The sequence below is a fragment of the Salvelinus sp. IW2-2015 genome, linkage group LG16, assembly GCF_002910315.2.
Source record: "Salvelinus sp. IW2-2015 linkage group LG16, ASM291031v2, whole genome shotgun sequence".
NCBI classification, from domain to species: Eukaryota; Metazoa; Chordata; class Actinopteri; order Salmoniformes; family Salmonidae; genus Salvelinus; species Salvelinus sp. IW2-2015.
The window spans coordinates 9,995,565-10,008,388 of NC_036856.1; the positions used below are offsets into that span (position 1 = coordinate 9,995,565).

At 41.3% G+C, this 12,824-nt stretch overlaps 1 protein-coding gene across 1 annotated transcript; it reads left to right on the forward strand.

Moving 5' to 3' along the window:
- Positions 1 to 57: 57 nt before the first annotated feature.
- Positions 58 to 11,988, forward strand: LOC111975620 (FYN-binding protein 1-like). Its single transcript, XM_024004049.2, has 14 exons — positions 58 to 146; positions 7,301 to 7,928; positions 8,288 to 8,384; positions 8,569 to 8,666; positions 8,905 to 8,942; positions 9,093 to 9,118; positions 9,366 to 9,501; positions 9,782 to 9,944; positions 10,098 to 10,263; positions 10,660 to 10,723; positions 10,911 to 11,073; positions 11,318 to 11,348; positions 11,495 to 11,536; positions 11,738 to 11,988. Exons 1-14 carry the CDS (start codon positions 144 to 146, stop codon positions 11,742 to 11,744), a joined length of 1,662 nt encoding a protein of 553 aa, XP_023859817.1. The 5' UTR covers positions 58 to 143; the 3' UTR covers positions 11,745 to 11,988.
- The last annotated feature ends 836 nt before the right edge of the window (positions 11,989 to 12,824 follow it).

Here is a 12,824-nt window from a genome sequence, read left to right on the forward strand (position 1 = left end):
TTCCTGATTTAGCATTGGGGATATCCATTGAGTAACCAACGGAACAATATAGCGCAGCATGTTTGAATGGCACCCAAAATACGAGTTCAACATGGACCACCTAATTTTAATCTAAATTGGAGTTAAACTTCACACGGACAAAGATGGTAAGATATCACTTAAACATTGATGAAAATATATAGAAAAACATGCAAAATATGAATACTATTGAACAATACTAGATTAATACTATTGGACAGCCTATGCATAGGCTATAATAAAATGGGGATATAAATTTGCTGTAGCGCATTAAAGCTACGTTTACACAGGCAGACCCAATTCTGATCTTAGCCCAATTATAGGCCATTTTTCAAAATACCAATTAGTAGAAAAAATATAACAATTTGGCTGCCTGTTTAAACGCAGCCTTTGTAGCGCATATTCGCACTTTCTCTGTAACCCGTTACCGTTTCATGTTAATTCCTATTATCGCGCTTCTAATAATACCTTCTTGAGATGGGTTTTCGATGTCATGGCATCCATAAACCACGTTAAACTTTAAATATTTACATAACATCTATCTCTGTATGCCAGGGGTCGCCAACTGTTAGGTCACGATCGACTGGTTGATCTCCAAGGCATTCTTAGTAAATCACCGAACATTTCTGTAAAAAACAACGATAAAGCCTTTTTTTATTGGTTTCGCGCTGTTGGAGTTACGTGTACTTGGTTCAGCATCAGCCCTAGCTCCAGGAAGGCAAGGTGTTCCCATTTTGATCCATTTCATGTGTCTGAAGGTAGAATTCCGCCTACCCGGCAGAGCCCAGAGAGCAAATCAAGTGCAACTATAGACCTACCGCTGGCAAATCAGATAGCTCAGATCACCGTCTGCACAATTTCCTCGAGTCATAGACTGTAAATATAAGCCTCGAACGCACAGCAAAGCTGATACTGTGAGATTTCAAAACGTGTAAAACCATGACAAGAGAGAGACTCAACGAATACAACAAAGAGCTGCTGTTTTTATGAGTAAGTTKATGTTTAAGTTGTTATTCAGCACTGTCAACTTTGTTCAACACTTGTATAAGTCATAAAATGTACTGCAAATACAATGAATGACTATAGCAAAGTGAGTGAGCCTCACCGCTGCGCCCTCCCTTCAGAATGACCATCAGATGCAGGCCATCAGTCCATAAAAAAAACTATTATTATGCTCACTTGGATGTGCCTCACAAGTAATACAACAAAATATATTTTACCGATGTGATCATAGACCTACAAATTATTAAATATAATTCAAAATGGTCTGAGAAGAACAACATTGGCAGGACAATTCAAGTGATAATGTATTGGRATTGGCAATTTTAACTTGTATATCTTGGTGGGGCAAAATCAATTCTTTAAGGGGGGGGGGGCTGCATGCCAGCAAAGCCACATCACAACAATAAAAAAATACTGACAATTGAGATGTACAAACTATGGTATAAGGGGACTACGAGAGGATAAGAGGCAATCCGTAATTTCGATTAAGACATTAATGAGCGAGCTAAGACGGACGTAGTCAATATAACTATTTGTTCAGCACTTTTGAAATTTGAATTCAGAACATGGGCCGTTCTTACATATTCTCCCTGTACACCAAGTCAGAACCGTAGGATAAATAATGTGGGCATATAAGCAGACAATGAAAGCTCTTACAATATTCGATGATGACATTTTTCTAAAACAGGCTATAGGCTACATGTGCACCACCAAGTCAGAACAGTAGGGGGAAAGTGACTAAATTATTAGGGTGAGGCACATGGGCTACTAACAGTTTACTACACAACTTACACTTAGTATGAATTTCTTAGCTACAGTATACATACAGTTGAAATCGGAAGTTTACATGCACTTATGTTGGAGTCATTAATACTCGTTTTTCAACCACTCCACAAATTTCTTGTTAACAAACTATAGTTTTGGCAAGTCTGTTAGGACATCTACTTTGTGCATGACAAGTCATTTTTCCAACAATTGTTTACAGACAGATTATTTCACTTATAACTCACTGTATCACAATTCCAATGGGTCAGAAGTTTACATACACTAAGTTGACTGTGCCTTTAAACAGCTTGGAAAATTCCAGAAAATTATGTCATGGCTTTAGAGGCTTCTGATAGGCTAACACATAATTTGAGTCAATTGGAGGTGTACCTGTGGATGTATTTCAAGGCCTACCTTCAAACTCATCTGTACAAACAATAGTACGCAAGTATAAACACCATGGGGACATGCAGCTGTCATACCGCTCACGAAGGAGACGTGTTCTGTCTCAGAGAGATTAACGTACTTTGGTGCGAAAAGTGCAAATCAATCCCAGAACAACAACAAAGGACCTTGTGAAGATGCTGGAGGAAACAGGTACAAAAGTATCTATATCCACAGTAAAACGAGTCCTATATCGACATAACCTGAACGGCCGCTCAGCAAGGAAGAAGCCACTGCWCCAAAACTGCCATAAAAAGTCAGACTACGGTTTGCAACTGCACATGGGGACAAAGATCGTACTTTTTAGGGAAATGTCCTCTGGTCTGATGAAAGAAAAATAGAACTGTTTGGCCATAATGACCATCGTTATGTTTGGAGGATAAAAGGGGCGGCTTGCAAGCCGAAGAACACCATCCCAACCGTGAAGCATGGGGGTGGCAGCATCATGTTGTGGGGGTGCTTTGCTGCAGGAGGGACTGGTGCACTTCACAAAATAAATGGCATCATGAGGAAGGGAAATTATGTGGATATATTGAAGCAACATCTCATGACATCAGTCAGGAAGATAAAGCTTGGCGCAAATGGGTCTTCCAAATGAACAATGACTCCATGCATGCTTCCAAAGTTGTGGCAAAATGGGTTAAGGACAACAAAGTCAAAGTATTGGAGTGGCCATCACAAAGATCTGACCTCAATCCTATAGAAAATTTGTGGGCAGAACTGAAAAAGTGTGTGCGAGCAAGGAGGCCTACAAACCTYACTCAGTTACATCAGCTCTGTTAGGAGGAATGGGKCAAAATTCATCCAACTTATTGTGGGACAGTTGTGGAAGACTAACCAAAACGTTTGACCCAAGTTAAACAATTTAATGGCAATGCTACCAAATACTAATTGAGTGTATGTAAACTTCTGACCCACTGGGAATGTGATGAAAGAAATAAAAGCTGAGATAAATCATTCTCTCTTCTATTATTCTGACCTTTCACATTCTTAAAATAAAGTGGTGATCCTAACTGACCTAAGACAGGGATTTTTTACTCGGATTAAATGTCAGGAAGTGTGAAAAACTGAGTTTAAATGTATTTGGCTAAGGTGTATGTAAACTTCCGACTTCAACTGTATCTCCCTGGCATATTACATAATTTATGCAGCAGCATAGAAGACAATTTTGGACTCACCTTGTTGCGCTGTGCCCACTTGAACAGGAAGGTGGCGCGGCGGTCCTTGTGGGCAAATTTTGTCATCAAACTTTCTCATCAAAGTCTGGCATTCTCGAGATTTATGGTACTTTCAAGACAGGTGAGAATGGACCACACACCCACTCCACTGAATAGCAGGCTGGTGATTGCTTTGTAACGCTTGGAGTTAGCCACTGATTCCTTCCAAATCAGTCATTGTTAAATTTGAGATTTCCAACTTGTTGTGTGATTTTATGTCCAATGGCCGATGAGCACCACTACGTTTTCTCTATAATTTCTCTTCATATGACAAGGATTGAAAAGGATTTGTCGACGTGATTCGGTGTAGAGGGTCCACCTGATGACTGCTTGTCTAACTTGTTAGCTAAGATTTTGAAAGTATGATGTTGACATGATCGGTCCAATCAAAGCTATGGTAGCTAGAACGTGATTTGACTTCATTCTATCTGTGGCCAATGACTTTGAGCCTTCTTGGATGGGCATTTCTAATGTAACTCTATGGTAGGACCCAAGGTGCTTGAATTTTCGAGCTCTCCCTGTAGATTCTGCGGTGACGTAGAGTCCCAATGAGTGACAGAACACTGAGCCAATCACGACGCAACTAGAGAACATTACCAACCCCTACGCGCTGTATTTTCCGCTGGCTGCCCCACCACCACAGAAAGCACTGAGCTAGGCTGAAACACCTGCATTTTGGAGATGACTTACTCAAGAAAGCAATGCAGCTTTATTAATTGAATTATTATTTTTTACATTGTTTGCAAACTGATATGTGGCATGTATTAATGCCAAAAATAACATGCAAAAACAGCAACAAAAAAAAAAAAAAATCACTGTTATTATTTTATTTTTGGAGCTAAACAGGTGGGGCTCAAAACAGGTGGGGCATTGCCCTGAATGATGGGTCGCCACTGTGTATTGGGCATAAACCTCATTGCTACAGAATTGTTTTTAATTGGTTAATGTTGCATAGGCTTAGTTTCATGTTTGAAAGAAATCTGAGTGGTAGATCTCTGCTTGCATTTTGACTTAGGATCTTGACTCAGAAAAGGTTGGTGACCACTGCTGTATGGTAAAGACAAAGAGTGACTTTCACATGCTGCCTACTCTGTGATACAATCATCACTTGTTTAGATGGGCCATGATTCATTTCACTGTTCTCTGATTCAGTTAACAAATCCAACTTACAAACAATGCTGCAGGTTAGAATATAATTAATCTAAATTTAGGTAGCTAAAGAACAAAATAATGTCCACTATAAATTGATCATCAGGATGTAGTGTGGAAATAATCTGCTTTACAGTTTGTAAATGACTCAATTAAGTGGAACGTTTCAATTTGTACTCAAGCCATTTGATTGGGTGTTATTTATCTGTGTAAAAAATAGTGGTTCAGTCAGTGATGAGAGGAATCATTGATATCACCAGTGAATTATTTACACTCAGTATTCTTGTAACGTATACGCAGGGAGTCAGGAAGCAGGTGCAGAAGGTGAGGGCATACTGTGGCAACCTTGGACCTCTCGGTGGTGGGGGCTCCTGTCTGATGGGCGAAATAAAGATAGCACTGGAGTAGGAAGTCCCGTCATATTTGTCCGGGAGAAACAATAGGGCATCGCTGACCTGGGCGGACTGCTGGATGAGCTGGGGGACTGGCTTGCTGGGACGAATCGGTGTAGAGGGTCCTCTGCTAGTTGGAGCTGAATCCTCTCGGGTGTTGTCAAAGGTGGTGGAGAACATGGAGGACCTCATCTATTACCGTACCCAGTTGAGCTAGCTGGTCATGGTGTTGCCGGAGTAGGTGTTCCTATACGTCGACCATCTGGGAGATATTCTTAACTTCTGCTGCTTCCATATTTTCGTGAGGCAGTATTCTGTAATGTATACACAGGGAGTCAGGAAGCAGGTGCAGAAGGTGAGTTTAATAATAATAAACATGAAGATCATATAAAACAGGAGCAGCGTACTGAACGTAACCAAGACCAATACTGCCTGACGACAGAGGCTACTGAGGGTTATTTGAAGGGAGAGTAATCAGAGCAGTGATGAAGTCTAGGTGGTTGCCAGATGGTTGCCAGGTGTGCACAATTTAATTAGATCTCATATTTAATTAGATATTTGTTTAATCAGGTTTTTATTATTTGGTAACCAATTTTGCTTTAGCCTTTATACACCTATGCCATACACAAACTACGCCTATATGTTAATAATATAACTCGTGAACTCTTTCAGACAATTTTGGAATGTTCTATCTAGAGGCAATGCAAATGTCAAAGGTCATGCCGTTCTGTTTTGAGTAAGCAAGAGCTCGAGAACAATGCCAGATAGGCTCCGTCTGTTGTGGTACAGAGACAGGTCTTTCTTATTTCCTCTGCGTGTCCCAATAAAAATATCAATAGCAAAACATGCACCTCATTGGCCCACTTATGACTGCGACTGCCATTTCTATGGCAACCACTGCAGAGGGATACATGAGGTTCATAGGTGTGTGGTTGTAGTTACTTCCTGCATCTCTTCATTGTTTCATTTTTTTAACCCTTATATCAGCAAAGACCTCCCATTTTTTTCAGAGGTAACATTGATCATACAATTGCATTGTCCGTGACAATCTGACCTACACTTGATAGCTGTGCCATGACCTCCATCTCAGAACATCTGCCCTTACTGGTTATATGGTAGTCTGGCTTGCATGTGACATGTGGTTTGGGTGCACATAATCAAATCAAATCAAATCAAATTTGTCACATACACATGGTTACCAGATGTTAATGTGAGTGTAGCGAAATGCTTGTGCTTCTAGTACCGACAATGCAGTAATAACCAACGAGTAATCTAACCTAACAATTCCACAACTACTACCTTATACACACAAGTGTAAAGGGATAAAGAATATGTACATAAAGATATGTACATACAGAACGGCATAGTCAAGATGCAGTAGATGGTATAGAGTACAGTATATACATATGAGATGAGTAATGTAGGGTATATAAACATAAAGTGGCATAGTTTAAAGTGGCTAGTGATGCATGTATTACATAAAGATGGCAAGATGCAGTAGATGATATAGAGTACAGTATATACATATGAGATGAGTAATGTAGGGTATGTAAACATTATATTAAGTGGCATTGTTTAAAGTGTCTAGTGATATATTTTTACATAAATTTCCATCAATTCCCATTATTAAAGTGGCTGGAGTTGAGTCAGTATGTTGGCAGCAGCCACTAAATGTTAGTGGTGGCTGTTTAACAGTCTGATGGCCTTGAGATAGAAGCTGTTTTTCAGTCTCTCGGTCCCTGCTTTGATGCACCTGTACTGACCTCGCCTTCTGGATGATAGCGGGGTGAACAGGCAGTCGGTGGGTTGTTGTCCTTGATGATCTTTATGGCCTTCCTGTGACATCGGGTAGTGTAGGTGTCCTGGAGGGCAGGTAGTTTGCCCCCGGTGATGCGTTGTGCAGACCTCACTACCCTCTGGAGAGCCTTACGGTTGTGGGCGGAGCAGTTGCCGTACCAGGCGGTGATACAGCCCGACAGGATGCTCTCAATTGTGCATCTGTAGAAGTTTGTGAGTGCTTTTGGTGACAAGCCGAATTTCTTCAGCCTCCTGAGGCTGCTGCGCCTTCTTCACAACGCTGTCTGTGTGGGTGGACCAATTCAGTTTGTCCGTGATGTGTACGTCGAGGAACTTAAAACATAACATGTTAAATGTCAGTAGACCTGTAGTGTTTAGATGATTTGAATGATTCTATGGAATGGGTGTGTGAAGAAAGAGAGGTGTGTGGGGGTTGTTGCTCTGGTATTGTTATTATGCAAACTTCCTGCTTACAAACTAAGCAGCTCCATTCTCACCTTGCTACATCTCTGTCAGGGGGAGAGTGTGGATGTTCGTGCTTTGAGGGACAGGTTCCATGCCAAGGCTGACATGGCAGGTAGTCGAGACAGCACTTCTCCAAAACCTCCACTGCGAGGATTTGGGAGAGGAGGCCCGTGGTTGGCAGACGTCAGTGTTACAGCAAACGGAGGGGTCCGAAATAAACTCATGCTTATGGTTCCCACACCACCACTTCCTGGATCAAGCTACTCCCCGGACCTTCAGAGGCTACCACCACGACATGTAAGGGCTGAACTGGAGGGCATGTCCGCCCCCCACCTTCCACCATCACACCGCCCCCACAGAGCCGCCAAGGAGCTGCCCCGACCAGCACCCTCACCGACAAACATAGACCAACAAGGCAGGGTGAGAGTCACTGGGGAGCTCCTGCAGAACATGATGCTGAAGCATAAGGGAGTACACCCCGGCCCTACCAAGCCGACGACCCCCTCCCTGCCCAGCCAGAGAAATCTGACAGGGGTGACCCCCTTGAGAAGGGCCCTGCCCCCTGAGGCTCCCAGACCCATAAAACCCAGACGGCCCCCTCACGTCAACCTGCAGGCCCATCAGAGAGACACCAGGGCACCACACCTCGCAGGGCGACCAGGGTTAAGGAAGACTGACGGTAAGCAGCTTGATTTCCAATGAAAAAGCACCCCCTCCATTACAAGTGTAAAAGGGGAAAACTGACTGAACACATGTATGCACTTACTGTAAGCAGCATAGTAGCACAGGCAAGTCATCTGTTCATTTACAACCTATCAAGGTCAAGTATGCTGTGTGCCTTATCTGGTTACCAGTTAAAGCCTCTACATGTCTCGCTCTAAAAAGGTTTTATTGTCTTATATTCTGTAAGAAATGAATGATGAAAAGAAGTGCTCAGACTGCCGCTGCAGAACACTGCCCTGTAATAAATCGGTTAATATTGAATTAATTTCAGACCTACTGTAAACCTACATTGCAGGTTGTTTCTGTTCTCCTCAGGTGGCAGTAGTCAGTCTCTCCCAGGGCTAGCCAGTCCCTCTGGCGCCCCAAGACTTCCAACCAAGCCCAGCAGCCTTCCACGGCAGTGTACCCCGGTGTGAGTGTGCTCACTTGAAATGTCAAGTGTCGAGTGTTAAAGTGATAGTATGAACCAAGATTGGGAAGTCGTTCTTATATTTTGGCGTTTTTTTTCATTACTATGTAGGCAAATGGTTACTGTACAGGAACACTGAAAAAGTTACATTTTCCACTTGATGTATTATTCCCTCTGTTCTCGTTAGACATTTCGAGGACGACCAGGGGGAATATGATGATGTAGGCCTTGATGTGAAACCGCCTCCCCCACCCCTAAATCACCCAGGGAGCTGGGACATGAGTGGTATGACTGAAAATACCTGCTATTTAACCATGAACACATGCAAGAGATTCACTAGCTATTGTGAATTTAGTGCTGAATCATGATGACTTGAGTTGACATGAATGTATGATTTACGTCAACGCTTGTGTTATATACACATACTGTATCTCAATCCATCATTCCATAATGCATGTATTTGACATGTTTATCACTTGTTCATGCATGTCATCAATGGTCTTTTCTGCTATTTCACCCACAGACTCCTGGAATGACAATAGTTCTTCACAAGTAGATGAGGTAAGAACATTCTGTGGGAACCTTCTATGTTTACCATCAGTGAGCATTAATGCAGAACACTGCTTCTGAATTACTTCTGAAATACTGTTCTTGAAAAACATGCTTTTCATGACATTTACCTTCAATCTATCTTTTTATTCCTGGCTGCAGAGGAGCGATGGAAGTGACGTCTATAAGTAAGTATAGTATTGCAATACAACTACATATTGTATGTTGAGTTAAAATATATTGGGTTTATGCTTGTCTTACAAGTAGACATTGCAATGCCTGTCATAGCACACTTGTAACAACCCATATCACAAGGCTAATGGAAAACATTTGAATAGTCCCATATCTGTTATAATATGTTTATATGGGCGAAAGAGCTGTCCACTGCAAATAGTATTACTGACCACTCATGTCTCTTGTCTTTTGAAATCTCAGAGGCAATGAACAGGAGGTGAAAAACACAAGTTCTGATAAGAAGAAACAGAAAGAGTTGAGGTGGCAGCAAGAGCAGGAGAAGAGAAATCAAAAGAAAACACTGGAAAGGGACAACAAATACAGAAAGAAATTTAAGGTGATACACTACATTTCCATGCGCTAACCACCCACTTTGGGAAATCCCCCAAAACAGTAACCTCTCTGTCATAACTCACTTGCTACATATGAATATCGAAACACGTTTCAGAGTTTTGGATAATCTCTTAAGGAAAACACCTGTTATTATGAGTATTTTTGCTTAATATGGAAATACAGTAATGTAATCACACATGCAGAACAGAGATCTCATTCATCTCTGTAGGCTAGAAAAAGCACTTTACAACCCTCTGTATGTATTTACTTTTACCCTTCCACAGCTGGGGACTGGGGACATAGAGGTCCTTCACATGGGCAGGGTTCGACACGACTGGCAGGGGGGAAAGCATGATCTAAGTGTTCGGCAGGGAAACAGAGTGGAGATCATACGGGTTAAGAACAACCCCGAGGGCAGGTGGCTGGCCCGCACACTGACTGGCACCTGTGAGTAAAACACTATTTAATTCCATAGAACTAAACAGCCCATATTTGTTCCATATTTTATACTAGTTCGATATGTGCTGTGACAATTCTGAAAACCACCCATTTTGTGTACCTAAAGCTACCAAAAGACAGTAATGAAGTGTTGCTTTGCAGATGGTTACATCATTAGCACATGTGTGGATGTGGATAATGAGGAAGTGAAATGTAAACTCAAACTGTCCAAAGCGCCTGACCCCTCACTGCCACCACCACTACCTCCCATCCCTTTTGAAGACAATGACATCTATTATGATGTTGACTCCTCAGAAAACATGAACAGGTAGCTCTCCCACACACAAATATGCAAACGCTCTCTCTCTCTCTCTCTCTCTCTCTCTCTCTCTCTCTCTCTCTCTCTCTCTTTCTCACACACACACACACACACACACACACATAGATGACTATGACTACTTTCTCAGTCTGTGGTTTTTCTGAGTGTGGTGTTGCTTTGATAGCTTGCCACATTTGGCCTGTATGTTTACTTAAAACATGAAATAAAAATGTTGTATACAGTTTAGCTTGTATGTCTGTTGCATAGAGCATGCATTACACTGAATATAAATAAAGTAGTTGCTAATGGCTACAAATAAGAAATAAGAAATAAAGTTGGCTACTGAAATAGGACAAAAACAACTTTTTGTGATCACACAAAAGGATGTGTGTCTTTATGTTCCAGTCTAGATCCAATAATGAGAAAGATGCTGGAGAAAGACGAAAAGGAATTTAGAAAAAAGTTTAAGGTACATATTTTGCTCTTCTTGTGAATCTTCAAAAAACTGTTGAAAATTGCTTTTTGCCGCAATTCATGTGCACGCCCTGAAAAGCTTGATTACTCACTATTAGCCTACTCAACGATGTCATGTCATATGACATTACCAAGTCATATAAAAAAAAGAAGCCAACAGAACTTTTATCTTGTTCTGTCAGTTTGAGGGACCGATTTTGGTGTTACACAGCATGATGGTTGACCCGAACGCAAGCATCAAGAAGACAGGAGGGACAGATCTAGCTGTGGTTCAAGGAGAGATCCTGGAGGTCATTCAAGTCACCAGTGACAAAAAAGTCCTGTGTCGCAACAAGCAGGGGAAATGTATGTGAATACATCACCTTCTAGTGACAAGTCTGTAAAAGTCAGTTTTATATCTGATTAGGCTATTGGGCTATGTATGTTCGTAGTACAGCCAAAGATACTGGTAACAAACTAAAAGGTTTCCCCTTTTGTCTGTAGTACAGCCTAATAATCAATAAGAGATTCTAGAAAATGATCTGTTTTGATACATTTTTCTAGCATGTGTCATTATTCTAATTATTGCCTCATTTTCTTTCTCTCACAGATGGATATGTGCCCAGGGTTCTTCTTCAGGCGTAGGTTTCTTATATATTTATTCAACACAATTATCGGTAGATTATGAATCCAGAATCCCTGGTATTCAGTCACTGGTATCATATTTTGCTGTTGACAACTGTGTCATAATATTCTGGTAAATACGGTTTTCAATATTCCTTTTCAGAGAAGGGGATGATGTTTATGACGATGTCGATCATATCCAACGGTATGTTATGTTTTAACATTTTACTCTGGTTTCTTGAAAGGGTGCTACGCAGGAAGTATTACTGTAAGTCAAGCTAGTGGAGAGACTACAACGTCATTGTCCTGGTCGGCCCGAATTCCTAGACATGTTTTGTTTACTCGGTGTATATGCTTAGTAGGAAAAGCGCAAGACGTTTTAACCCCTTTCCTGACCGCCTTACAGATATTAATGACAACGACAATGTCTATAATGACACAATCCACTGAAGCCCTGTTCCTTTCCTGAGCAATGCGAATCCCCAATACTGGACTAACAGTAAAGCTCGTCTTCCATGGAAACACACACTCACACACACTTCCTAAGAATTAAAAGAACAATCGGGGCATGAATGTTGTTTGCAGCAATTTGGAAACTATGCTTTGTTCATGGCCTGGATTCTTGAGATTATTTTTTGAAAAATAAATTATTTTTTGTCAATATTTATTGTGTGTTATCATGTGTTATTACTAGAGGCGAAAGAAACACCKATTTCGGCGAGGTGCTGACTAGCGGAATAGAACACTTGAAAAATTAAAGGAGAGCCGCACACTCTAGGAGCTCGGATGCAATAATTTAATAACCTAATATCCAACGTTTCGACAGATAAGCTGTCTTCATCAGGGTATAATGACAAACACTGCGGGGTGACTAGTTTATATAGTGTCAAAGGACACACACAGGTGTCTAATCATGCCCGGGTGTGGCCTGATATCATTGGTTAATTATCATATATTAAAATAGCATACAAAAAACATCAATGGATAACATACGATCATAGATACAATTTTAAGCCTACAAACATTTACAATAGCAAAATCCCAATAATCACAAGAATGGCTTCAGATCAAAGGCTACGTTGAGACCGAAGGTAGCAAGGGTCTTTCAATTAAAGATACAGGTAGCCTCTCGTTTGAACAATAAATCCCTCTCCTAGGGAGGGTCACATGTTCGATACCAATATAACGTAGGGACGAAATCGAGTGGTTTGCTTCCAAAAAGTGGACCGCAACTGGGTATCGATTTTTTTGCACTTAATGGCGCTACGGTGCTCCGAGAATCGTACTTTTAATTGGCGCTTTGTTTTACCCACATCATTTTTTACCACAAGGACACGTTATAAGACAAATAACTGCCTTTGTGTAGCACGTGATAACACCGTTGATAGGGATCTGTTTCCCCGTTTGGGGGTGTTTGAAGGATCTACATTTATAACTSCCATTATATTGAGCACAGCCATTACACTTATAGTTGCCATCCAGTAAGGGCGCAA